The 27,242-nt window shown below is 44.9% G+C and overlaps 1 protein-coding gene across 8 annotated transcripts in view; it reads right to left on the bottom strand.

Annotated features, from left to right (window-relative positions):
* The window catches only part of LOC112987044 (high affinity cAMP-specific and IBMX-insensitive 3',5'-cyclic phosphodiesterase 8B), a 93,162-nt gene extending 66,372 nt beyond the window's left edge, over window positions 1-26,790 (bottom strand). The window contains exons 1-2 of one of the 8 annotated variants that reach the window (XM_064500280.1): window positions 24,926-25,028; window positions 18,320-18,544 (exon numbers count right to left, since the gene is read on the bottom strand). In XM_064500280.1, coding sequence (XP_064356350.1) covers window positions 18,320-18,544; window positions 24,926-24,976 — 276 coding nt within the window. In that variant the 5' untranslated portion in view covers window positions 24,977-25,028. Of the gene's footprint in view, window positions 1-18,319; window positions 18,721-24,925; window positions 25,056-26,717 lie in introns of those variants that run through there. The other 7 variants (XM_026106708.2, XM_026106713.2, XM_026106710.2 and 4 more) reach the window with 7 other exon arrangements.
* Between the last annotated feature and the right edge of the window lie 452 nt (window positions 26,791-27,242).

Genomic DNA, 27,242 nt, shown 5'->3' with positions numbered 1-27,242 from the left:
TTCACCTTAGCGCTCCATTTGATCTTTTCCTTCAAAGGGAAGGATTTTTCATTTCCATATGGCTCACTAAATACATCTGCAAGCGTTAAACACAGACAGCAAAGCCAAACCTCTAACAATGCATATGATGTTACAGCCTGACACAGGAAGAGTCACTCATCTTATTCCTCACTCTGAACGTGGATTTAACAGCTCAACCACAACCAAAGATGCAAGATACCTCATTGCAAAAAGTAAAAAAAAAAAAATCAAGTCAGTTACCAAACGAAGATGAGAAGGGGCAGCAGCAAGCAATGCAATCCTATTTTTGGAGCCAGGAGACATTTATGGATCTGATCCATTTGTCAAATGTCACTTATTTGTCCTCTAGAATGGTGGTACAGCTGAGATGTTTGGGCACCTGGTCACCCCCAATATACAAGGCTGTTGGTGTCTCAGCAAGAAATATGTGATCAGTCCTGTGTTTCAAATCTCAAAGCATACGTAACTGGGCTGCAATTAGGAGTACACAATGCAGCCTGCTGCTGAAGCATATACTCAGCCTCCCGGTGTGTTTTACAGCTGATGTTACTGTAATTATTAGCTCTCAAGCTTTAGTAATTAAAAAGTTGGTTTGAAACGACTGTAGGTATTTCTGCAGTAACATGTCATTAGACCTCACAACGGCAGCTGAACAGTGAGGTCAGCATTACCAGCAGATAGAAGTTTTCCAGCTGCGTCCTCCCAGCCCCCAGAACATTTTTCTTTGTTAAAACTGAAGCCTTTTGCAGAAGCAATAATTCAAGTGGACATTTTTATCAAAATACAAACAGAATCTAAGACTGACTATAGTAAGTTCTGGTTGACTTGAAACATTTTTCTAGAATTCTATGTTTGAAATATTTCTCTTTTTGAAGTGACATTTCCAAATAAGCAGGAAATTCAGTTCCCATAACTTCTCATCAACATACAAGTCAGTTGCCAAGCAAATTTCTGAGCAGACAAGCAGCAAAATGTTTGGAAGGAGTTTAGAGAGTGAGTGCGAAAGACTGTCTTTCCTGTTTTATGCTTAATCCTCTGATGGGCAGCAATGAAAGTACTGTTTTAAGTCACATAACTGTGCAACAGTTTTTTCCCTGCCTGATGCTGTCCATGGCATACATGCTGGTGGCAGAAAAGATCTGTCTACTGTTGTCGATAATCATCAGTTTCTATGATACTTGGAATAAACACAGGTAGAACTGCTCTCATCCAGAATGAGAAAGTAACTGATCATTAAAGAATGAATGGAGAGACTTGGAAACTGGTAGACACATCTGGATGTGAACGCAACCAAAAAAAACCAGGAAGAAGTCCACATGTGTAAAAGTAACCTGCTTTGAGCCCGCTCTCAGAAATGGAAACACCTCTGCAAATGGTCAATGGAGAGAGGAAAAAAATAAAAAAATAAAGAGGAGAGATGCCAGAAGATGGCTCAACCAACCTGCAGACTATCAAGCATGCACACAAACATACAAAACGATCTTCTACCATCCAAAGAAGACAGACTGTCCTCTTCAGTGATCCTACACTGAAAGAATGGGTGGAAAATAAAAATCCTGTAAGAGAGAGCTTGTCAGATCAACAAAAGAGTGTGGTGGCAAGAAGTACTGCTGACATCTTCAGGTGATACAAAGCTACAATGCTGCATCTATGCCATGCCACTACCTCCTTTACTCACTAACAGAGGTCGAACAGTTATCAAGGAGAATTGGGAACGAGGTATTTGGAGGAGCAGCACTACCCAGCCCAACTACTAGCTACAGCTGGAATAGCTCAGGGCTGAGTGGGAGATATGTTGCCAGTTGTTTTGGTCCCTGACTGCCCATCAATCAGGAGAAGAGATATCAGGGCTCGACTGTTTATTTCCATCAAATTAAAAATTGTGAACTTTTCCAAAATTTAGTTAGCCTTTTCCCCATCGCTACCTTCCTTTTGACAAAGATCAAACCTTCATCTCACTGATGTCAGTGGGGTCTTTCCAGGATCAGATTTGGATCCTAACACATGAAGCAGTGAATTCTGAATTCACAGAATCACAGAATGATTGAGTTGGAAGGGACCTTTAAAAATCACCTAGTCCAACTCCCCTGCTCAAGCAGGGTCATCTGCAGCATGTTGCCCAAGACCCTATCAGGCAGCTTTTGAATATCTCCAAGGAAGGAGACTCCACAACCTCTCTGGGCAACAGGTTCCAGTGCTCAGTCACCTTCACAATAAAGAATTTTTTCCTTATGTTCTGATGGAACTTCCTGTGTTTCAGTTTGTGCTCGTTATCTCTCGTCCTATCACTGGACACCACTGAAAAGAGTCTGGCCCCATCTCTTTACACCCTCCCTTCAGATATTTAAATGCATTGATAAGATCCTCCCCAAATCTTCTCTTCTCCAGGCTGAACAGTCCCAGCTCTCTCAGCCTTTCCTCATACAAGAGATGCTCCAGACCCTTAATCATCTTAGTAGCCCTTCGCTGGACTTGCTCCAGTAGCTCCATATCTCTCTTTTACTGGGGAGCCCAGAACTAGACACAGTACTCCAGATGTGGCCTCAACAGGTTGAGTAGAGGGGGAGGATCACCTCCCCTGATCTGCTGGCAATGCTCTTCCTAATGCAGCCTAAGACACCATTGGCCTTTTTGGCCACAAGGGCACACTGCTGGCTCATGGTCAACTTGTTCTCCACCAGGACTCCCAGGTCCTTCTCTGCAGAGCTGCTTTCTAGTAGGTCAACCCCCAGCCTGTACTGATTCATGGGTTTATTTCTCCCTAGGTGTAGGACTTTGCACTTCCCTCTGTGAACTTGATGAGGTTCCTCTCTGCGCATCTCTCCAGCCTGCTGAGATCCGTCTGAATGGCAGCACATCCTTCTGGTGTATCAGTCACTCCTCCCGGTTTTGTATCATCAACAAACTGGCTGAGGAGGCACTCTGTCCCTTCATCCAGGTCACTGATGAATAAGTTGAACAGGATTGGACCCAGTATTGACCCCTGGGGGACACCGCTAGCTACAGGCCTCCTACTAGACTTTGTGCCACTGATCACAACCTTCTGATCTCTGCCATTCAGTCAGTTTTCAATACACCTCACTGTCTGCTCATCTAACCCATACTTCATCAGCTTGCCTATGAGGATGTTATGGGAGACAGTGTCAAAAGTCTTACTGAAGTCCAGGCAGACAAGATCCACTCATCTACCCAGCCAGCCATTCCATCATAGAAGGCTATCCGGTTGGTTAAGCATGATTTCCCCTTGTTGAATCCATGCTGATGACTCCTGATTACATTCTTTGTCCTTCCGGTACTTGGAAATGCTATCCAGGATTAGCTGCTCCACCACCTTCCCAGGAATCAAGGTGAGGCTGACCGCCCTGTCCTCCTTCTGGGTCCTCTTTCTTGCCCTTTTCAAAGACTGGAGAGACATGTGCTTTCTTCCAGTCCTCAGACACCTCTCCTGATCACCATGACCTTTCAAAGATGATTGAGAGTGGCCTTGCAATGACATCAGCCAGCTCCCTCAGCACTCCTTGGTGTATCCCACGAGGGCTCATGGATTTACATGTGTCCAGCTTGCTTAAGTGATCCCTAACCCAATCCTTCTCCACTAAAGGAGTCTTTCTCCAGACTTTCTCCCTGTTCTCCAGGCCCTGGGATTCCTGAGGGCCAGTCTTACCAGTAAAGACTGAGGCAAAGAAGGCATTTAGTATCTCTGTCTTTTCATTATCCTTTGTCACCAGGGCCCCTGCCTCATTCAGCAGCAGGCCCACATTTCCCCTAGTCTTCCTTTTGTTACTATTTATAGAAGCCCTTCTTGTTATCCTTGACATCCCTCACCAGATTAAACTCTAGATGGCCCTTGGCCTTCATAGCCCCATCCCTGAATACTCAGACAACTGTATTCATCAAGCCTGATATTCCTCCCAGGTTACCTGTCCCTGCTTCCACCTTCTGTATATACTTCCCTCTTAGGTTTGAGTTTTGCCAGGAGTTCCTTGTTCATTCATGCATATCTCCTGCCCCCTTTGCTTGACTTCTGCTCACTGAGACGGACTGCTCTTGAGCTCGAAGGAGGTGAACCCTGAATATCAACCAGCTTTCTAGGACCCCTCTTCCTTCTTGGATCCTACCCTGTGGCACTCTTCCAAGCAGGTCCCTGAAGAGGCCAAAGTCTGCTCTCCTAAAGTCCAGCATTATGATCCTGCTCTTTGCCCTGCTCCCTCCTCTTGGGATCCTGAACTCTCTTATCTCATGGTCACTGCAGCCAAGCTGCCCCCAACGTTCACGTCTCCAACCAGCCCTTCCTTGTTTGTAAGTCTGAGGTCCAGTACAGCACCTCTCCTCATTGGCTCCTCTATCACCTGTATCAGGAAGTTGTCATCGATGCTCTCCAAGAACCTCCTGGATTGCTTTTGCAATGTGTTGTCCTGTCCTGTGTTGTCCTGCCAGCAGATATCAGGGTGCTTAAAGTCCCCCATGAAGACCAGGACCTGCGAATGTGAGGCTACTTCCAGTTGTCTGTAGAAGGTCCCTTCTACTCCTTCTTGATCAGGTGGCCTGTAGCAAACACCCACAATGGTGTCACCCATATTAATCTGCCCCTTAATCCTTACCCAAAAGCTCTCGGTCAGCTCATTGTCCACTCCTAGGCAGAGCTCCACACATTCCAGCTGCTCTCTCACATAAAGGGTGACTCCCCCTCCTTGCCTTCCTGGCCTGTCCTTCCTAAAGAGCCTGTAGCTATCCATTGCAGCATTCCAGTCATGCAACCTATCCCACCACATCTCCATAATCGCAACAAGATCACAGCCCTTCGGAAAGGCATCCAAGTGTGCTGATTTCCCAGAAGGGGTGCAAGAGTTTCCCCATAGTCTTGTAGGCACTTCCTTGCCTGCATGCATATGCTTGAGGTACCCTCACTTAAGCCTCTTTTGTTGATTGCTTCCTGTAATTCTCCCCTTCCCCCATCTTTCCTAATATAAAGCCCTCCTTACCAAGTTGGCCAACCTGTTGGCAAAGATGTGCGTATTCCGCTTAATGAGGTGGATCCCATCTCTCCCAAGCAGACGTTGATCTTCAAACAGGGTTACATGGTCATAGAAACCAAAACCCTGTCGTCAACTCCAGCTGCACAGTGAATTATTGACTTGCAATATCCTTCCACTCCTTCTCACATCCTTCCCCTTCACTGGCCAGATCAAGGAGAAAAACACCTGAGTCCCAATATCCCTAACCACCTCCTCCAGAGCTCTGTAGTCACATTACTTTCCAAGTCACTCTTGGCAGTATCATTGATGCCCACATAGAAGAGCAGCAAGGGCTAATAGCCAGAGGGGCAGGCAAGCTTTGTCAGTCTCTCCACAACATCTCAGATCCAAGCCCCCAGCAAGCAGCAAACCTCTCTAGACAGCAGGTCAAGTGGGCAGATGGGTGCCTCTGTCTCCTGCAGTCATTCCCTGCTATCACTTGCCTCTTCCTCCGGGTGCTCCTAGGTGGCTCAGGGTCTGTCAGTCCAGATGCTTTACTCAAAAGCATGCCCATTTGGCTGTTTTTTCCAGACTACATGCATGAATTGCACATTTTTGCACTGAGGCAGGAAGTACAAAAAGATACAAAGTGTTTATTGATGTATCATTAAACACTGTTTTGTATTTTAAGCTTCCATTAAATTTTGAAATAAAATACTGTTCTTCCTTTACTGATAAGAAGTGATATACAAAAAAACCCCAAAACAAACCATTCCCACTTATCTTCTTCATGTTCTGGTGCCCAGTTAGAAAGCTACTTCTGCAAATGTTGAATGTTCTTACAATGTATATCCACAGTCAAAGCTAATCTGATTTCTCCTAAAAGTTTTTAGTGCAAGTGCACAGTTTTTTGTTCTTCTTTACCACTCAGACATTCCTAAATCTGCCCGATGGCAGTATCTTCCAGGCATAGCTCCCCTGCCCAAACTTGAAGATGATAATATATCACCGGCATCCATTTTACTTCACCAGTAACACAAATTGAAACACTTTGCAACTATGAGCATGTTGCCTCCATCCTCCTTCATTTTATTCCAGTGGATCCTGTGCAGCTATACTTCAAAAGTTCCCAGACAAAACAAGGGTGACCTGAGGACATTCTTTATTCACTTGGTATTTAACATGCTATATACCAAAAACTGTACACGCTTCATAAAATACCAAGTTGTAAGCATATATGTATCTCAGACTCAAACAGTTAAACTGCATCATGCATTGATACCAGAGAGCAAATGTTAGCATGGTGATTAAGCGTTGTCCTAACATAGGCAGCCATCCGCACTAACCATACAGGAAGACAATGTTCTCTGACAGGACTTGTTGCGTGAGCTACAGAAATACAGAGCCCCCTTTGATTTTAAGATGTCTGCAGACTATTCGCAACCAAATGAAAAATAACAATAAAGTGAACATAAAAGAATGGCCTTGAAGGAATTACTTTGAGCATATCAGATTTTTCAAATCTAAGGCGAGGCCACAGATGTCGTAATGCTCTAAATTAAAAAAATCCTTGATCTAAAAATAACCTCTTGTATAAATCTGGTGGAACCCATGAAAAGGATTCCCTTCTTTGAAGATGATTCATTACCAAGCTCTTTGAACTGTATGGATGGTCCCTAAGTCACTAAAATGCCAGAGGGCCAGAAAAGATCTGCATGTAGATCAGCTGTTTCAATTAAGTGTATATGCAAATAGACAACAAAGGAACCTTCTAAGTTGATAGAGCAGGACAGAAATAAACAAATTTAAGCCCAAAGTCTAAAACTGCTGGTTTGAACTACTTTTGTTAACAGAATTTCTCACCACCTGCTTCTCGCCCCCCCCCCCCCCCCCCCAGCACTGTAAGCATGTGTCAGGACAAAATGATAGGTATTAGAACAAAACCCATACACACCCTTGAAATACATGACTTTGTTCCTCATACATCAGGGAAGATCCAAACCTCCAAGAGCAGCATGTAGATCTAATTTACTGCATGATCTTACTGAAGGCCATACAATATCCCCACACTTTCTGGTCGAGTGTAACATTGTTCAGTCCAACTAGTTTTATTTTATTGCTAATTGTATGATATTTGACCTTCTTAAAGCTTATGCATCTGGCTTCACACCTGAAATTTTCCAGTTAATTAACTAAGCTTGCTGTCTGCCTGAAAAAAGTCTGACATCTGTAACACCAGAATGCACATAATCTAACTTAAAACGATGAATTTTTATGTTTTTATTCTAAGACTGGCACATCTGTTGTCTTCAAATTGCCCCTTTAGTGGTACCTATCAAAGTCAGTTTTCAATCACATTAGAAAAAAAAATCTTTTTGAAATGTGAAAATTCCACTGATGGTACCCGAAAAAAAAAAAAGTTCTGTTGCTCACTCCAGCTTACCTGTCACTGAAATGACCAGAAATGTCAGAATCCACAAAAAAAACTGCTGCGCCAAATAAAATGACAACTTTCATACAAAGTCACTTTCAAAAGAAGATGCTATGGATTAAATTCATTCCTGTGTATCAGACCCATAGAGCTAACACACTGTGCAAATCCTCTCTTGGGAATATCCCACTTGGGCTTGGAGCCCAGGAGTAAACACTGTCATTTCACTTAAGTCTTACCAGAAGTATCCCCATTTTACTTTACAATAATTTTGATGGCTATGCCCTGCTTTTTTTTTTTTTTTTTTCTTTTTTTAATTCCTCTCTCCTCAGAGCTCTCTTCAGGGCAACAAGACCCTCTCAGTCAGCTCCCTTTCCTGTCTTACCGTAAAAATATTCGTTTAGCTACCAACATCTCTCCCCCAAATATCCTGATGCCACAACAAGGTAGTATGGTTTGTCTGGAACAGCACTGCAGACAATGAAAAAAACAGGTGAAGCTAAGCTTTTTCCTTTCAAGGATGTACAGCTTGCACTGGCAAACAGACTGGTTAGTAGCCTTCAACTTGTGTGGTTAAATAATACATACTTCTGTCTCTCACCCTCAAATGTAAATTTATACAATTTATATATATTTAGAGATTTCTCTGCTGTCTTCATGGGGAAAAAAAGTAAAAACACAGAGAAGCAGAGATAATTAGGTGGCTTTAGGCAGCAGTGGACATGTTACTACAAATTTACAGAACAGAACACCTCCTGTACATTCCCTATTGCAGTGAAACAGATGTATATTTGAATGACTTTATAAGCTCAGTAAGATGCCTATAAATAAACTCCAGAAACAGTATTTTCAAGATTGCTATAATACGTAAAATTCTCAGCACTGAGTTGCAAGCTACATTATTGCTGTATAGCTATAGGATCTGGACAGAAATCACTAAATTCAGATGTCACATCTCCTGAAGACTCCCAAGTCTCATGAGCATTCTGTGCCACCAAGACTTACATTTTTTCCAAAACACTCTTCTCATGTGCCCTCCAGCCCCATTCCCTTTTGCTTAAGTCCCTATTCTAGCCTACTCCATCCCATGACACACGCTCCTTTCACAACTGTCCCAAATTCTGCTAGACTGATTGCTTTCTTTTCATTTAACAGTTATGTCCCACTCTGCTTAGCCCATCTCACGTCTTCACTTCATTTCCCTCTTCTCTAACCAGCCACTGCATCCTGATGTTTTTCTGTAGTCTAGTTAAGCTTTTATGTCTGAAAAACAAAACAAAACAAAGAGAGCCAACCTGGTCCTCTAGTCCTCCTAAAGGAAGCCTGCAAGGTGCTGGTGAGCACAGCACATTTCCCTTACCAGAGCGCAGGAGAGACTCACATGGGCTGTCCAGCAGCTGCAAGCCAGCCCCTCTTCCTCCCCAACTCACTCACTGCTCTAAGACCTCGAGAACTAAAGAAATCAAAACTCTTGAGATCTCTTGCCTTGTCATCCTGGCCTCTCCTACTGCATCCTCCAAGGTAACAGGAAGCAGCCTGAAATGAATCAGTGCCAAGGTGTTCTGCATCCCATTGGCTCACCTCTTCCACAAGGTGACAACGCAGCTTAGCACAAACACAGCTCCAACTACTTAACATATATGAACGACTTTATTCTGAAATGGAATGTAACACCTTTTCCTGAAAGCTAGTGGTATTTTCTAACATAATTACACAGCTCGGGAAATTACTTTCTGCACTAGTAGTAGTAATTCATCAGAACAGGAACTCTTTGCAAATGGACAGATTTCAGGGAAGCTCTTAGAACCTAGAAGAAGAGAAATCCACAATAGCCAAGAGCCCAGGAGGCTGGTGACACATGGTGGAAAACCTGTTCAGACTCTTGCAAAACAGAGAATTGAACCTGGGTGTCTCATCTCCAGAAAGCACCTGAGCCACCATGTTATCATCTAATCTGCGGGAAGTCTCTATCTCAAAGTTTCAAAAGATCTTTTTTTCCACTTCAAAAACAAACATGCACAAACTCTGAGGCCTCATTTTACCCTTCTTTTTCTAAAAGAGATTTCTTGTTTTTCTGGCTAGCACAATGGCTTGATTAGATAAATTGATTTTATAAATGCACACAATGATTATTATCAAATATAACTGCAGGAGAATGATGAGCATTGACAAAGCTCAAGTTGAGCAGTGCAAACTGGCTGACCTAAGAACAAAGGAAAAAATCAGTGCTGGAAGGAGCTCCAAAGCTAGCTTTGGAGAGTGAGTGCCCAGTTCCACATCAGATTAACATGATCTTTTTTCAGCACTAAATCGTATGCTAGTGGTAAGCATTCCGCTATTTTGACTAAAACATGCATAAAATAAAAGGGAATCAGCCCCTTGACCTTCACACTCATTCTTCTCCTTGCCCCTCCAAAAACATCCCAAACAAATTGTAATTAAATTTAACAGGTTACAGCTCTACATGCAAACTGGCTGCGAGCACAGTTTGTCCTAAGCTTATAAATAGCTATTTAACAGCTTGTTTTCCAATAGCTACACTGGTTCAAAGCTCTATTCTGCCCATTTTGTCTCATTCCCCTACCTCATAACAGACACTACTGAGTCCACTAATGCAGAGTCTCTAAGCTAACTGCAATGTCTTTGGATTTCTTGTTTAAATGCTGCTTTATAATATACATGTACACATGCACACACACGCTTGGCTGTGTACTCTGTACATTCATAGAAACCAAGGAGCAAACAGTTGTTCCATGCCATTCTAGTGGATCTACTTGGGATTCTTTGTGAGGGAGTTCAGGTGGCCCCTATCTCTGCAAATCCTGCTCCCACACTTGCATGCTATGAAACCAACTGATGTTGGTCCAATTTTCCCACCTTTTCAGAAACAGTGATGCTTCCTCAGCTGCAGTATGAATCCAAGGCAAGAGACTGTGTTGGAAAGCCATCAACAAAAATGTCAATCAACATCAAAATTAATTCCATATTTTGAAAGAAGCAAATAACTCAAGTAATTAAGAGCTTCATATTGAGTCTGTTTCTAAAGTAGCACCAGATAGCTGAGAGGCTTCTCAAAGTAAATCTAAGCTCTACCTTTCCCCTATTCAAGATATAGGATACTTGGCACTGGATGAATGAATCAGTGAGCAGAGGTATGCATGGATTTTTTTTGAACAATTTACAGAATAACTCTCTATTCACAGAAACTAAAGTAATCAATCTAAAGGAACACCATATCTCTAGTATATTTTGTTCTTTAATAACTGACAGTACAGGTGGGGAAAAAATTACAAATATTTGGATGCTGAAGGGCTGGATCAGCGGCTGACACAAATGGTTGATCTGCAAGGGAAAAATACAGCTTGTGAACACACAGACTAACTACTCCTCTCAGCTGAAGATAGTTACCTGCACTAGAGGCTACCTCCAGAAGGCTGTGCAGCATGTTATCTCACTCAGAAAAAAATAATATACCTCTAGATAGCATTCCTTCCTCACCTGAAAGGAAAGGTGACTCAAGCTTCACAAGCCAAAAGCAACAGAAGCTCCTACAGAATGAGCTTCTTCTATTGTAAGAATTGCCCCGAACAAGTTGCTCCCAGAAAAATGAGGAAACAGAGTCAGCTATTGCTACAGGGCAAGACAGGCAACTCACTGAGGTAGAAATGCAACTACTATACTGGGCAAGGGAAGGACAGTAATGCACAGGAGACAATCACTTGGCAGTCGTTATTGCAAACTCATATTCTCAATCACAAAATAATGTATTTTAAACACATGCTGCATTCTACAAGGTCTCAATATAGTACATTTATTTTTACATCCATAAAGGTGACTATATATTTTCTAAAGCCATAATCCTGCTAGCACTGAGTTATTCTGAAGTCCAGAAAATACTGATTTTGGTCACCATGACAACACTCCCCAAAAAGAGTTAAATTCTGCTACACCATGAAACACTTCACATACTGTCTCCTAGCAACCACACAGGTATACAGAGGCTTCACTGAAAGCAATTTCAGAAAGTCACATGTGTATTAAAGATAATCCTACAAAACTGACATACACCACATGCATTTCACTTCAGGCTTCACTGAGAAAGCCTGTAACTGAGACAGTTGAGTCTGTGAGAAAAAAGAGGAGTTACCAAGAGGTAGACAGGAAATACAAGCAGAGAATGATCTACATGGAAAATAAAATGCCCTGAGATCTGGCAGCAGTGCAGGTGACATAAGAGAAAGATATAACCCGAGGCAGCATGTGAGTGTGGCTTGTTAGGGCTGTGTTACACTGTCCATTTAAGAAGCTTATAAAATATTAGGTCCTGCTGTAGGGAAATCACTAGGATCTAGTAAAGATACTCCTATTGACTTCTATGGGCTTTAGATATTGTCACACAAAATTGACAACAATTTCATTCTACAGAACATTACAGTTATTAAAAAAAGCACTTGCATTACTCTCTACTTCAGGAATGCCTACACTGTACAGCACACACCTGGCAATCTGATCTAGGACCAGCTGTGCCCTTTTGGAAGTAGAGGAAGTATGGCAATCTGTCTGAACTAATAAACTCTGATGAGAAATCAAAGGATCTCAACCAGCAACAGCAAACATTATTGCGAGTCAGGCTCTTAAATGCCCATTACAGTAAATGGGGCAAGATCAGCACTTCAATGTGACACATGTACATGGAGGGGTGGGGAGTTCTTATCACACCAACTGATAATAAATGCTTACAAGAGATGTTTGATATTTTTGTCTGTCTCTCTAACTACCTGTAGAACAGCTGGAATATTTAGATTCACAGCCTAAAACCGCTCCATTATTCTACTGCCCAAACCACTACTGTAGGTATGAAAGATGATGAGATTATTACTCTTGTGAAAGAGGAAAATGGTGTCCGTCTTCTGTATAACACCCTAGTGATTATTAAGCATCCAGGAATTAGAAGGTATTCTAGATCCTTCTCAGCTGCAGGAATTCAAACCTATCTCCTGCATCCCAGGAGCACGCACTGTTCCCCAGGACATATGGCACAGCTTCTCCATTCGCATTACTTTGAGCCATGTGGTCAGTTTTTTTTGAAATCCACCTGCTCTGCTCTGCATTCAGTGTAGTCAAGGAGTATTAGGAATTGTCAAGAGATCCAAATCAGAAGGTAAAGCCTCAGAGTCTCATTTCGTGCACAGCAAATGGCACAAAGTTGAAAACAGACAAAAAGTAGTAAACAGACTCAGTTTAGCCAAAACAGTTAGACCCTTTGGGTACTGAGAGCAGATACTCCCAAGTAATTTTTTGCTAGAGGACCCGGTGGAGGGGGGGGGGGGAGGGGGGCAGGGGACATGCAGGAGTACTAAGATGCCTGTTGACTCCAAATGCCTGAATGGTTGAAGTACATTGTTCTCTTCAAAGTTTCCAAGAGGGGCTTACATTTTACTCTTTGCCTATGCGCAACGACTGGTTTTTCTTTTCCATCTGACAATCAGTGTCTTCAACATCTCTTCTCCTATCCTCTTTTCTGCTCCAGTTGACTCTCCTAAGCTGATAGGTAGGACTAATGAACATTTCCACAGATGGAAAGTGAACATCAGAATCACAAAAAGCTGAGAGACAAGAAATGGACTGGTCTTTTATGAGCGTATCTCAGCAGAGCAGTTTGTTCTGCCTATGTTGTCTAATGTTAAAATCATCCCCCATGGTCACTGTTCTTTAGTAGCCTCTTCTCCTTCTATAAGGTTGACAGTATGCTCCTAAAACAAATAATTTTATGGTGAATAACTAGTGAAACAATGGAAAGACCCCAAAAATCATTTGGATAACTTATCTTTTCATCTGATCTGATGAAAAGATAGTTAACTTCTTCCATACACCACCCCTCCCCTGCCCCAAACCAGTGTTCAGCTAAGCTAGCGCTCCCTTGAATGAGCAGGAGAAATGTAGTACTCTGTAGTGGCATTAACACTCATAAGAACATTCGTGGAACCAATCCAGCTGAAAACTAAGAAAGAAAAGAAAGATGTGTTTTGTATATAATGATAGAAATGCCTGTCACCCAGAACAGTTTTGGAAGTCCAGATGGTTCTCTCAAGGACTCAGTACCAAGCATGTATAATCTACCTGGCTGCTCTGTTTTCTTTGCCAAGTGGCTTGTTATTTTCTTCGGAAAAGGGTTCCTCCATCCTGTAACACTTCAATATATGCATTTCTCCTGTCTAGCACTGCTTAACAGAACAGTTACAGAACTTCTTAAAATTCACCTGCGCTGCTTGAAGGAGAGGGGAAGAAAAAGGAAAAAAAGGTCAGATATGAAGCAGTAACTCTCTGCAAGTCTTTTTAATGTACTCATTTAAGAAGCCTAGACCTAGTCCAGGGAAAGCACTTCTCTGCTAGCAACTTTTTGGTTGTGGTAAGAGTCACTGAGGCCTACTTCTCTCAGAGAACAGCTAAGTTGAAAAGGCTCTGCACTGTAACATAGCTCAATGTACCAACACTTTTCAGCCTGCTCCAAGAATTTTTCTGACAGCTTTGCAGGCCCAGAACATGTTCAAGAGGACTGCAATGCCTTAGATGTCCTATCTAGTTGTGAAACTGACCTTTGTCATACTGAGTCACAAAGCAAGGAGATTTCTCCTAGCATAGCCTTAAGTTTTTTTCCAAGTCTAGCCTATGGAACATACTAGCAGCCAGTGAAACGGTAGCATAGTTTGAACAAAACAAGAAATACAAGAACTCCAGCGATTTATTCCTGTTCTTGGATATGTCACTGCTTTAAAGAGAAGAACCATATTTTAGATCAAGGCAATGCTTGGGGTTACATTTCTCTAGGGCCCATGGGCCCAATACAACTCTCTCAGTACTTGGATTTCTCCAAGTTCTCCATAGTGCTCTGTCCTCAGAGTTGTACCTGGCAGCTGCATCATTCCTCTTTCCCCCACCCTTTTTTTTAAAAAAATCAGAAAAAACAAGCACTTGACATGTTGAGGAGCATCCTTCTCCTCACTGCTTCCACCTTGGAAATTAACACAGACCAACACCGCATAGCCAATAAGAAGTGAGGGTCTGTCCCATTGTATTGCTTTCTATTTCCAAGGTTTGCCTCTAATTATTTTGATATGGAAAAGCCTGAAAACTGTCAAAACCTGTTTTTGCTGTCACTGACTTTCAAGAGAGGTTCATACACACATTTTCTTCTTCTTCTTCTTCCACCAAGAACATGGCATGAGCAAATCAAGCCATTACACTTGTTGTGCTTGTCATTTCAAAAAGAGAAAGGATAAAGTAATCAGGAGAAGACTGCATTTTTTTTTCACTTGGCTATGTGTTTGCAACAAGAGCCTTAAGGTTTGCTTGCTCTTCTAGTCTATACATTTGGCTAACATTTAAGTATCAAGAGGTTAAAGAAAAGCATATCTAAGTACATACTTTTGCTTAAGATTTGTATTTGTCAATGATTAAAAAAATGTATTTGCATTCTTTAAGCCCTAAAGAGTAAGCATAAATAGGTAAGGCTTCTATTATCTTTTCAGATGACCAGGGAACTGTTTAAATGAATATTTTTTACTGAAAACTCAAACAAACAAACAAAAAACCTGAAAGCCTTCTGTATATATAGTAGCCATGCTAGAGACAAAATTATCATTTTTTTAGTAGAGAGGAAATATAAAAGGGATGTCCCAACCATCTGCCATAAAAAAAAAATGTGTTCTCAGTCATTAGAACAGAACTGTTTACTCAGGCCAGCTTTCAATTAGATGCAATATTCTTCACTTCTTGCGTTAACAAGAAACTGTTTACTTCTTGCTAAACAGCTGGTACTGCTGCACTTCAGGAGCAGCAATCTTTGGGCAAAGGGTCAAGCAACCATCATATGCTCAGTGTCATCTCACATGCCATGTTATGCTTCACTAAAAAAAAGGAAAATGGCATCTATCTCTGCGTAAAGCTGATGGAGCATACTGTTTGCTGCCATGATATTTTTCTCACAGTCTGCAGGAAATAGTAAATGTTACAGAGTCAACTCCTGACAGAAGAATGCATCCACTACATACCTGCAGTAGTTGTATGCACGTTACAATACTCCATTGGCCATAAGAGACATAGTAAGCACAGGCTTTATTAAGGAGTGAGCACGGGCAAGGAAAGTCTGTATTTTACTTCAGTGTTTGTGCCCAAGTAACTTAGTAACATAGCATATGGCTGGGCACCAGAAACTGTGAGTCCTATTTCAAGTTACAGCACAGACTCACCTTATAATACTTAACAAGTCCACTTACATCTTTGTCAACGAACCTGCAGGTAATTGTTACAAAACTTCTGATACTCACAAAGAAGCAGGTGCACACACTAGAAATATCAAATGGTTACTCACAGCTGATGTGAATAGAACTAGACCAGCACACCTGAATGCTTGGAATGATTCAGAACTTCTTTTATTAAAGGCGGGGGGGGGACAAAACACAAAATATCTTTGTAACACTGATCTTGCCCCAACAAGTACAGACCATATGGATTTTAAAAGTAAAGTTTAGGCAAGCCAAGTAGTTCAAGCAACAATTGATCTTTGTTGTTTTTTATTTGAATTACATTGGAATGAAATCATTAGAGATTGATTTCTTTTAATGCCAGTTTAATATTATGATACAGATAAGTTTTAAAACAATAATCTTGGAAATACAAGGTCAAATGCAAAAGTGGTACTTGATTGTGTAAACAAAACAACAAAAGAACCATTAAGAACAGAAAATAAAGACAAATGAAGCAGCATGGTTTAAATGCGTTGAATAGTTACACAACCAGAAGGATAATAATGCCAGAAGCCTTTTGACCCACATGTGTTTCCTCCCCCTAAATATAGTTAGACAAAATTTCAACACAGCTAATATATAGAACTAAGCAGTATAAGAATTAAAACATGAGCTATTAGCAGACATATTCTCTGTGCCAAAATTACTAATATTTTTCTTCAATTTTTAACTTCTATGGAAATAAATTTTGCTACATGTGTTACAAGAGAACTATAGCACCAAGCTTTTCCATTCCTCATAGCCAGACATTATTTTGTATTTACGATAGTTCTGCAATATTCAAGCCATGCTTTGGTCACACAGATATCTAACTACAGTATCACCCTCTATGAAATTATGCCAGGAGTAGTGGCTAGAAGCTCTAACTTCATTCAAAATCGATATAAAAATATTTTATAGATCTTACTTCTTATGAGACGGAAGCATTTCTGCTGTATCACTGAAATGCTTAAAAAAAACCAAATTATCATTTACCTGAGGTGCTTGGGACTCAAAAATCATAAAAAGAACCTGAAATTACCCAAAATGAGATTAGAGTGCCAATTACAAAGTCAAACAACATCTGAAGTACGTTCACTTCTAATGACCAAAAGAGCTAACTGGCTTATAAGCATAGATTATTATGTAATAACAAATAATAAACCACTGAGAAGAACAGAAACAGATATCACCACCATAGAAAGCCTTTTTTCCAAATCACAACTTATAAAAAATTGTGCAAGAACATCTGCTTTGCTCTCCTCATTTAAAAAAAAATTATCGCCTTTTAAGAAGCATCTCTTTCCCATTCTGAAGTTTTTAAAAAACTTCAAAAACTCCAAGAAATTTAATAAGTTATTACTCCAGTCCTTTTCAATTTGTATTCATATCCCTGATTATGCAGGTCCTGCTTCTGAATAAGAAAAATAGTCAACATAACCACAGACACCTCTGCAAGTTTCTCAGCATACAACCAAACAAACTAACTACGGGTTGTTCTCTTTTCCCCCCCCCCGTGATCTCTTTCACTCACATTTTCCTTAGATGATTTCTTGATTTAATTATAGAAATAGATTGAGTTTACACTAATCTTTCAATCTCTTAATTATATTACAAAATAATATGATCTATTTAAATCAATGGAGTTACTTTGTGACACAATAACCTGCTTTATTACTGCAACAGAAAAGTAACTTAAGGTGCACTGGTGATCACACCACCATTAGTTTTCATAATGAATTATAAGCTTTGGAATACAGCAACATCACCAAATGTAATTCTTACAAAACTTTGGGGGAAATTAATGGAGAGTCTACTTTCATATTACTGAAAAAACAAACATCCAGAGCAACCATGTTTTTAACTGCCAGATTCAGGTGAAGATGATGTGCAGATTGCTGCGGTACCTGCCTTAGCCTTTAGCCACTGATGGGCGGACACAAGCCTTCCAGCTCTGAAAGTGGGCAAGCCCTACAGACACAGCCTTCTGTTCACCCGCTCCGGGAAGTATGCTAGCCCTACAACAACGAGGGTATTTGCATGTGTGCGCCCATCTCAACGGTCTGTTTTTCAGCTGAACGTTCATGTTGAGCAAGAGTTCGTTTTAACTAGATACAGAGTGGAGGGGGAAAAAAAGGAAGAAAAAACCCCAACATCAACTACTTGCTTCTTCGCTGTTGAGTGTTAAGCGGGGGGGGGTATTCCAGCATACTAGCGTCTCTCCCAGATGCCCGCTACCAACGACAAAGGTCGAAACAAGCTCTTCTGCCCCCGAGAGGCTGCCCCAGGGGCTGTTCCACCGCGGGAGGAGGCCCGCCCAGGCCCCGGGCTTCGCACGCGGGCGAGCCGCCCCCCGGCGCGGCACCAGCCCCCGCCGCCCGGCGCGGCGCGACTCCGCAGCTGCGGCGAGTCAGCGGCCACCACGGCAACCGCGCCTCGCAGCTGCGGCCCATGTGCCGCGGCATCGCCCTCCCAGCCGAAGAGGAGGAGGTCGCCGCTACGGCTGCCGCCTTCCCCGCAGTGCTGCCCTGCGCCGCGGCGGGACCGCCGAGACCTTCCCCCGCCTCTCGCCTGGGCCGCGGGGGGCTTCCTGCCGGGCCGCCGCCCCCGCCCCCGCCGCCGGTTACCTTGGCGCTGCTGTGGCTGGTCTGGGTCTCCGCCTCGATGCCGCAGCAGTGGGGCGCCCGGGCCCGCGCGGAGGCGCTGGGCTCCCTGCGGTCCTTGCGGCGGGGGCCGGCGCAGGGCGGCGGCTGCCGGCTCTGGTAGGCGAGGACCGAGGGGATGGAGTCGGCCGCGTCGGTCTTGATGAAGAGGCCGTGCAGGGTGGCGGTGCCCTGCGAGATGGTGGTGGTCTGGTGGGGGGAGTTGGACTCGTCCGAGTCCCGGCAGTAAATCACGCCGCTCTGCGAGACGTGGATGCTGGGCGCGCAGCCCATCCCTCCCCCCACCCCCGCTGCACCGGCCACCGCGGCGCGGCCCGCTCCCACCTGCCGCCGCCCGCCCGCCCGCCGGGGCTGCGGGGCCGCCGCCCCTGCGCCGCGCACCCCGCGGCACCACCTCCCGCCGCCGCCGCCGCGCCTGTGGCGCTGCCCCGGCCGCTCCCGCCCCTGTAGCGCCTACCTCGCCCCGCAACGCCTCCCCGGCACCCCGGCCATCTCCGCGCCGAGGCGGGCAGCGAGGCCGCGGCTCCCTCCCCGTCGCCCGCGGACCTCGCTCTTCCCCCTCTGTCCGCCCGGCGCCTCCAGCCCCATCGCCCGCCGCCCCCAACCGCTCCCCCCGCTTCGCCGCCGATGCCCCGCGCCGCGGGTGGGGGAGGGGCGGCCGTTGGCGCCTCGCGGGCGGCCCGGCCCGGGGGCAGCCCTGCTCCGCTGTCGGCCGCGGGGTCAGCCCGCGCTGCTGCCGCCTCTCGGCTTGCCGGGGTCAGGGCCCCGGGGGCGTCCGGGGCACAGAGGGGCGAGCAGAAACCCACAGGACCCCTGTGGTGCAGCCGAGGAGGAGGAGAGCTCTCTTCCCTGGCACAACCCCTGGTAGAGCGCCTGGTTTCAAGACTTTGATACATTCAACATGTCCTCCCCTCCCCTCAAAATCCACCCTCCCCACCAGCTGTGTCAAATACTGTTTTTTCCCCCCAAAACTGTTAAAAACACTTTAAAAATCAAGATGCACCTGTTTTTCTTTGCCATGAGGAAGCAAATTTCAATTGATACAGGGATTTTTAAGTAGGAGCTTGTAGCCACAAAAAACCTACTGCAAGTTTAGGGAAAAAAGCCAGGATTGTTCAACAATTTTAATGCTGTTCTTCAATTAGACCAATATTCAAAGACACAAACTGTCTCTGATCTCTTGGGCTATACATCTGATAACTACCAGCCCCTGTTTCCAGTCCCTGGGGAGATAATCAAGCTAAATCCTTAATCCTGCTGAGATTTACACACATACTTAACTTTCCACAGTGAATAGCTTCATTGACCTCAGTGGAACTACATACGAGGTGTAAAGTTAAACATGTGGTTTTTAAGTCTTTGCAAGATTTTAGTTTAAATCCTTCTGTTTTCAATGGCACATTATAAATCCTTCAAGAATTGGCAATGCCATCCAAGTGGTATGCTTGCTGCCTAATAAAGCATTCACCCGACACTCGGTTACCAACCGACAGCTCTATATGCACCTTTTTGTCTTCTTGGAGTGTTACCTGATGTTTAAGCAGTGCCTCTCCATCTAGGTTTTAATAAATGATCCAAAAATGCTAGAAAAATGAAGCATGGTCGGTGCAAGGATTGTGACGCAGAGTGACAAAACGCTCCAAACATTTTGCGTTGATGTCTAATATTCCTGAAGTGCACTCGTGATTAGACATGACAGCAGCAGTGATAGCTTCACATCTAAGATGCCTCAGTTTAGAGAGACTATCAGCTGTCAGCCTTTGTCTCTTCCCATCCTGCCCACAGGTCATTGCAATTGTGGCAATATGGACATTCATTCCTCAACAACTGGACTGAGATCACCAACCTATTTGACAAACTGTGTTTTTTCATTTACCAGAGAGAGCCTGTGTTGGTCCTCGCAATCAAATTTCTTTGAAATTTCAAATTTCAAGTAATTTTTTTCCCTGGTAGCTGTCAAAGTTCACAAACCAAGTTGTGGTTCATATCTGCATATGCTGCATGTTTGCGTGGTGTCATGCTGCTCTGCTGGTTGCTCACTTTGATGACCAGCCTTGAAGGCAGGCTCAGTAGAAGCAAAATGAAGTAGACTACAATTCATCACCCAACCGTGCAGCCTTTGTTGCTGGTAGATGAACCTAATGCATTTAGTTGCAGACAAACACATCCTATAATTGCACTTAATAATCAATAAAGCAACAAGAAGTATTTATTTCTTACAATATTTTAAAGACTCCCTTCATTTTAGTCTCATTACACTAAAGAACTAACCTTTCTGTTAATGACTGGGAAACTAAAGTTGGGGAATTCAGTTATTTGCCCTAGGTGACACCTGAGATTTGCAACAGAGGCAGGAGCAGGACCCAGGATCCTCACACTCAGAATCCAATACAGTATCTGGAAATGAAGTTGCCCAGAAAGGCCTTTAAGAGCTGTTGAGTCTGGTTTGAGACCTAGCTCATAGGAATTTACCTCCTCCAAGTATCAGGAGTATTTAGAATTTTAATAAAGAATGTGAAAGCAAACAGTATTTTGACTTTGCAGACTGAGCTTGGTGAAAATGTCAGATCGAACGCTAAACAGTGCTGTTAGCTATTCACAGTCCATTTTTCTAAATCAACATCAGTGAGAAGTTACTTCATCATTCAGTCAATGCCTAGATTTCCCTACCATCCCAGTGCACAGGGTTCTCTCCTGTTCCTATTGAATTCTGTGACAGCTTTGCTATTGATTTCAGATAGGATTGCAGACAGCTGCCCCTTCGCACGTGAATTTCCTTCGTTTGGGAATAACATTCCAATTATGTCAGAGAATAAGTCATAAGAACAAGAAGTTGCAGGTCTGGAGATTCTTTGCTAAGTATAACTCCTGAGTAGCTCTCACTTTGCTGTTGGTTTCTGGGTAATGGGGAAGGATCATCACTGAAGGGTATGGACCTGCCTGTAAGACGTGCCAGAGCACGTGAGAGCAGGGTAGGCTGTATGGGGAACTATATGGATTGCTGAAAGGCAGCAGAAAACAGGAGAGTAATACTTTATCTGACAGCAGAAGGAGAGACAGTACAAGCAAGTGTTGATTAGCATGAGCAGTGGCTGGAGTGGGGCAAAGTAAGCAGGTGCAGAAGAGAAAGATGACTGTCTGCAGCTGAAATAGGTGAAAAATGGAGAGAAATGTTATAAGTTCTCTTTTCCTAGCATCTATATTCTTGCTGTATGTCTCCTGTGAGAAGACAGCTGCAGATGTACCAAATGCTGGAGAAGAGGGAATATTTCACACACATACACTCACACTCACTCGCTCGCTCCACCTCTCATGGCACACACTCCTCCATCAAATGCTGCTCTTGCTGTCATCCGGCTGCAGTCTGCCCTGACTGGTATAGGCTAAGCGCGAGCAGCACGTGTGAGCACCAGGGACTTACAGGAGGTACAGTCAATGCACTGAAGCAGACTGCCCTCAGGAACCTACATTTTGTATAGCTCCAGCATTAAGCCAGTGCATGCAACCACTGGCAGACATTAACACGCAGCAATTTTTCCACTAAAAAGGAGTTTTGACTGGCCTCAGTTGTAAACTAAAAGATCCTAAATCCTAACAAATTTTACCCTTACAGGAAACCAGTTTCTTTTACATGACTAAATTTAGCATGATGGATTTAAGTATATGAATGATTCTGGAAGAAGCCAGTGGAACCCTGAAGCATCTAGTCTTTTTTCCAGTAAAAAGCAAGGGATTCTCTATGGGATTTAAACCTATAAATCCCTCCACAATGAGGAAAATATACTCCTCCAAACTTTATATCCCTTCCAAAGCCAGTCATAGGCTTCACACAGACCTCAATATTAAGACTTTATGCTATGAGTAGATTGGTAAGTTTATGTTGGCATTATTGGAAGTAACATCTGTAAATCCCAGTTCATTGCAGTAAGAATATACTACTTCAGAGGTCGCATTTTACAGAGACTTAAAAATCTGGTACTTGACAACCAGCTTCTGAAGACAGTTACCTCTATTCATGGTTCATTTACCATAAAACCAGCTTAAGAATGTATAAATAAGCCTGTATAGAAAAAAGTTACTAGGAATAGGATCTGAGTTCTTAGGAGGCCTTTCTCAGTCCTTTCATATCAGTCCAGATTTCTAAACTACAGTGAAAACTAACATGCTGCATACCTAGACTAGAGCAAAGTAAATGCTTAAAAATTAATTTAAATTATCCAGACTACATACTGTGTTTTTAATTCAAAATAGATATGAGGAAAATAATAATCATGATAGCTAGAATGGAAGCCTTCTATGTACACCTCCATTTTTTTAAAACTATAGTAATAGATTTTCATACACAAACCTTGTGCTTTTATTCCTCAACCATACAAGAAATCATGTTGTTTGGAAAACTGATGTTGAATATGAAAGGTGAAGGTTATTTCTTTTGCCTGAGGAAGAGCAGAATGTATTTTCCAATCCACAAATCTGATGATTCTCACTTACACCAATGTAATCAGGAGCCAGTTCACTGAAAGCAATGAACTTCCTCCAATTCAACCAAAAAGCGAAATCTAGTCCGGTATTTTTTACTTTGTCCAAAGCTACTTTCACTTCTTAACTTTGAAAAAATTATTTGCTGCAACAAAACTATGTTTCAATTTACTATGGATTTATTATATTCTGTATGTGTACTAAATTCTGAGTGCTATGAGCAAAATCTCCCAACAGCAATATCCTGCAATAAAATACTCCCAGGGAGTAAAGATGGAAGTAAGCATTGCTCAGATCGAATGGATTTGCTGGAATTGCTTGATAATTCCTCACATTATAAAACCTGTCAGACTTCGGCCTTCTTTTACAGGCAGAGTTTGGTTGGCTCAGACAATAACAGCTATCTCACTTTCTACCATAAATTACTTTACATTATGCATATTTTGCAAGTAGAGAAACTGAGTCACAGAGAAGTCTTTGACAAGATCACTCAGGCAAGCAGAGCTGAAGAGGGAACTCAGTCCCATTCCCTTTCCGCTAGCAGCCTGCGCCCTGTGCTGCTGCAAATGCTGCTGGGGCACAAATTGTGCTGAGAGTGCAGAGAGGGGCAGGAGGGACCTCCACTCTCCTTCACCTTTTCCACCCGTTTGTGCCAGAGCAAGGAAGAGCTGCAGTTTCTGCTCTCTTCTGGCTGCAGCTGCTTCTCTCTCCCCAGGGGCAGGAAAAGGTGCAACCTTGGGCTTTGCCTCACTACTGACAGGGACAGGAGCCCAGACCACAACCTGCGCTAGGGAACGCAGGGATGAGGACTCCCCTTGGGGACAGATGCCTGCAGCCCACTCCCTAGGGCCAGCTTGGCACTGCCCTTGTATCAGCTTGTTTTTGAGAGACACAGGCAGCCCGGCAGCTTAGCACAGTGCTTTGAGAGCGAAGAGTAACATACAGAAATACACAGTGCTTCCATCACCAGCAGTAGCATTGTGTTGTTAGACAGCATTATTCACCTTGAGGAGCTCAATACTTGGCAAGATACTGGCTGGACACTTTTAGTTAAAAAGCAAATTTTCTATGACAACAGCAAGCACGTAACATATAAAAGGCCACATATAAAAGAGCCCTTTGGTTTGCCTTAGAATAGGATTGAATCGAGTACTTCACTACATTAAAAAAAAAAAAAAAAAAAAAAAGCAACCTACAGTTCTCCTAACAGCACTGACAAGTCCCCCAGCACCACTGCAGTGGTCATTTCCTCATAATAGGCTTGTTATTTGCTTGTTGCAGTTTTAATAACACAACTGTTCTCCATTGATTCATTGTTCAATGGGCATATTTGCAAGGCAAATAGCGCTTGGGTGGTTGCCGCGTTTGTAGGAAGCTTTTGGCTCCGTGCTGTGCGCACGAGGCACCGCTGAAAACACCTCCCGGCCCGCTGCGTTGAACGAGGCCGAGCGGGCGCCCTGGCAGCGGCGGACACACGCGCCTCCACCGGGCAGGTCGCGGCCCCGCGGGTTGCAGCCAGAGCCGGGCTGGGGCGGCGCCGCCGTCCCCGGGACCTGCCGGCGGCTGCGGCCCGCCAGCGAGTCCCAGCGCGCCGGGCGCGGGGAAGGGGGCTCCCGCCGGGGGTGTCACCGCCTGCCGCCGCCGCCGCCGCCGGGGGAAATCCCAGGGCGAGCTGGCCGGAGCCGGGACGGAGGTCTCCGCGCCGCCCCCCGCGCCGCCGCCGCAGCGGGGACAGCACGGCCCCGCCGCCGGGCTGCGGAGACGCCGGGGCGCTCGCAGGTTTGCTGCGCGGCTCCCGGGGCTCCCGAAACAGCGCCGCGGGGGCGGCTGCAGGAGGCGGTGGCGAGCGGATGCCCGCGGGGGTGGCGGAGGGGGAAGGCGAGGAGCTACCCGGTGTTTGGGTCCAAGCCCTCCAGCAAGACGCACAGCACCAACGAGCCGGCACCCCTGCACGCCGCAGGACAGGGCAGCTGTCCCGGGGCATCGGCGCCAGCCACTAAGTCCAGCCAAGTTTTGGCCTTCTCTCCCCAGAAGCAAACTCCAGGCGCTCCGGCCCGGCCCCCCCAGCCCCCCGGGGCCACCTCTGCTCACCTTCCTCCCGGGCCCGTTCAGCAGCCCCGGCGCGCAGCCGGGCCCGTTCATCCTCCGCGGGGCGGAAGGCAGCGGGACCGGCGCTCCGGCGCGGCCGCCCGCGCTGCCCAGGTGAGCGGGGCGGGACCCCGCCGCCGCCACCGCCCCCGGGGCCGGCCCGGCCCGCGGCCCCGCGCTGCCCCCGCCGCCCCCTCCCGGCAGCGCCCGGGCCCGCCCGGCTGGAGCCTCCCCCCACGAAGCGCTCCAGGAAAGGTTTCCCCCTGGGCACTGACGGGGAAGGCGCGGACCGGCTTCCCGCGTTGTCCCGGACTCCCAGCCCGTGCCCCTTCCCCTGCCTTTTAGCTCATTTTCTACCCTGATCAGGAATATTTAGAGTGAGGAAAACCACTCGGAAAAGGTAAGGTGAACCAAGTGCTCTGAGCCTAGCTCGCTTCAATGTGCTAACAGTCACACAGCCTTTGGGAAATGGCAAACCCTGTGGCCCCCTACAGAGCACGGTAAACCCACCCAGGGGGTGGATAGCTTGCGGATAGCTTGTGGCCCGTGCTTTCTAGGCTTCTCAAAATCCGGCATCATAGTCAAGGAGAGGGGAGACAAATTGCCTGGGGTTGAAGAGGGCAGCATGACCCTGACCTAGGGAAAACCAAAGTTGGATCTAGAGTTCAAAGAGTGTATTTTCATTTTTGAGATATTCTAGTTTGCAACAGGTACCAGGTATGTGGAATCTGTTGCCTTGCGAATGATGTCTCCGGGCTTGACTGGACTTGACTCTCTCACCCTATTGCTCTCTCTTTCGTGCTGTAAGAACAGCTTATCAATATTGCCATTTTTCTTCAGAGTATTATTTCTTGGGAGTTCATTAATACTGTTAATACTATCATTGCTCTGTAGTGGTACCTAAGGCCTCAGCAAAGGAACTGTATAAGACACTCGGCAAACACAACCGAAAACAATCCCTGCCAAAAAGAGCCAAAGACCAGTGGAGAGCAATTGGACGCCACAAAAGGAAGGTAACAGTAAGATGACTGGGAACAGTGGGGCAAGGCACAGAATCTGTCTAGCAAAAAACCCACAAAATCACAGACCACAACACAAAATAAACCCAAAGCACTGCACCTGGACAGCAAGTCAGTTCTACAGAGGACAAGCGGAAACACTGTGGGTCAGCAAGTTATGTCAGATTGAGGCTAGGGACTGTGACGAGCTGCCCTACTTTCAGAGGAGAAAAAACATGGTCAGCAAACACAATCCTTCTTGAGCTCTCCAGAAATCCTAGGCAGTGCACATATTGAAGTATCTTTGCTGGGAGGTCAGCACATTCCCCCTTTTTTGGCCATACATCTGCAAGAACTGATGTCTGGGAGCTATGTGCTTTGCACTCCCTCAAAGGTCCTGATCCCAGATCCATGAGGAAGGCTTTCTGTAACTTCAGTAGTGCACAACCAAGGTGTCTTGGATACCCGGGACTGAAGCACTGTTGTGGTCTCAGAGGAGGCATGTCCTTTCCTGTTGAATGCATCTGCACAAGTGCAAGGTGTCAACCAGCCTGTAACTGCAAACCTCAGAATGAGCTTTGCCCAGTTAATTCATAAGATTATTAGATTAGCTACGTCTAGATGGAGCAGTAGCCATCACCGCCTGCCCTGGGATCTCCACTTCCCCAGTCATACAGATTAGGGACTAATCAAAGCCAGCTTTTTACTCCAGCCATTCTATACACCCAGGTTGCCCTCCCAACTAAGACACAGGAAGAAGAGAGGGAGGAAGGGGCTGGGATGTGCCCAGATCTCACCCAGATGTGGAATCAGGATGTCGCCAAGGTGCTCATCTGGACACAACGGCTCAGAAGTGCTCACAGTGCCACAGTTACAGCCACAGTTTACACACAGGCCTTTCCCTGCATTTCTCCTTGCATCTTCCCGTTCAAGGTGACATGGCTTTTGAGGACTTGCTAGAGGAATGCTGAGACCAGCCGGAGTGTCAATTCTTTCCAAGCACCAAGAGGCTGACACAGGAATCAGAGAAGGATTAGCTCCGTCGCTAACAACCACACTCAGTATGTGGCAGGCAAACAGCATTTTGCGTGCGCTCTAAAGGGCGGACGCCACTCTGCAGCAGCCGTGCTGTCAGCAGGAGTTTTGCCTGAACAAAGAGTACAGGCTCAGACCCACTCATTTCTTATTCATTTTTGATTCGGGACTGGGCTACTGGCAATAACTTCAATGATTTAGAAGAAAAGAAGTAATTAAGTGCCTTGTTTCTGGGAAAACAGCCCAAATGCAAGTGATTATTCTGCCTGCTTTCTTTTAGTTGTAGA

The sequence above is a fragment of the Dromaius novaehollandiae genome, chromosome W (genome assembly GCF_036370855.1).
Source record: "Dromaius novaehollandiae isolate bDroNov1 chromosome W, bDroNov1.hap1, whole genome shotgun sequence".
NCBI lineage: Eukaryota > Metazoa > Chordata > Aves > Casuariiformes > Dromaiidae > Dromaius > Dromaius novaehollandiae.
This window is presented reverse-complemented; position numbering and strand designations above follow the sequence as displayed.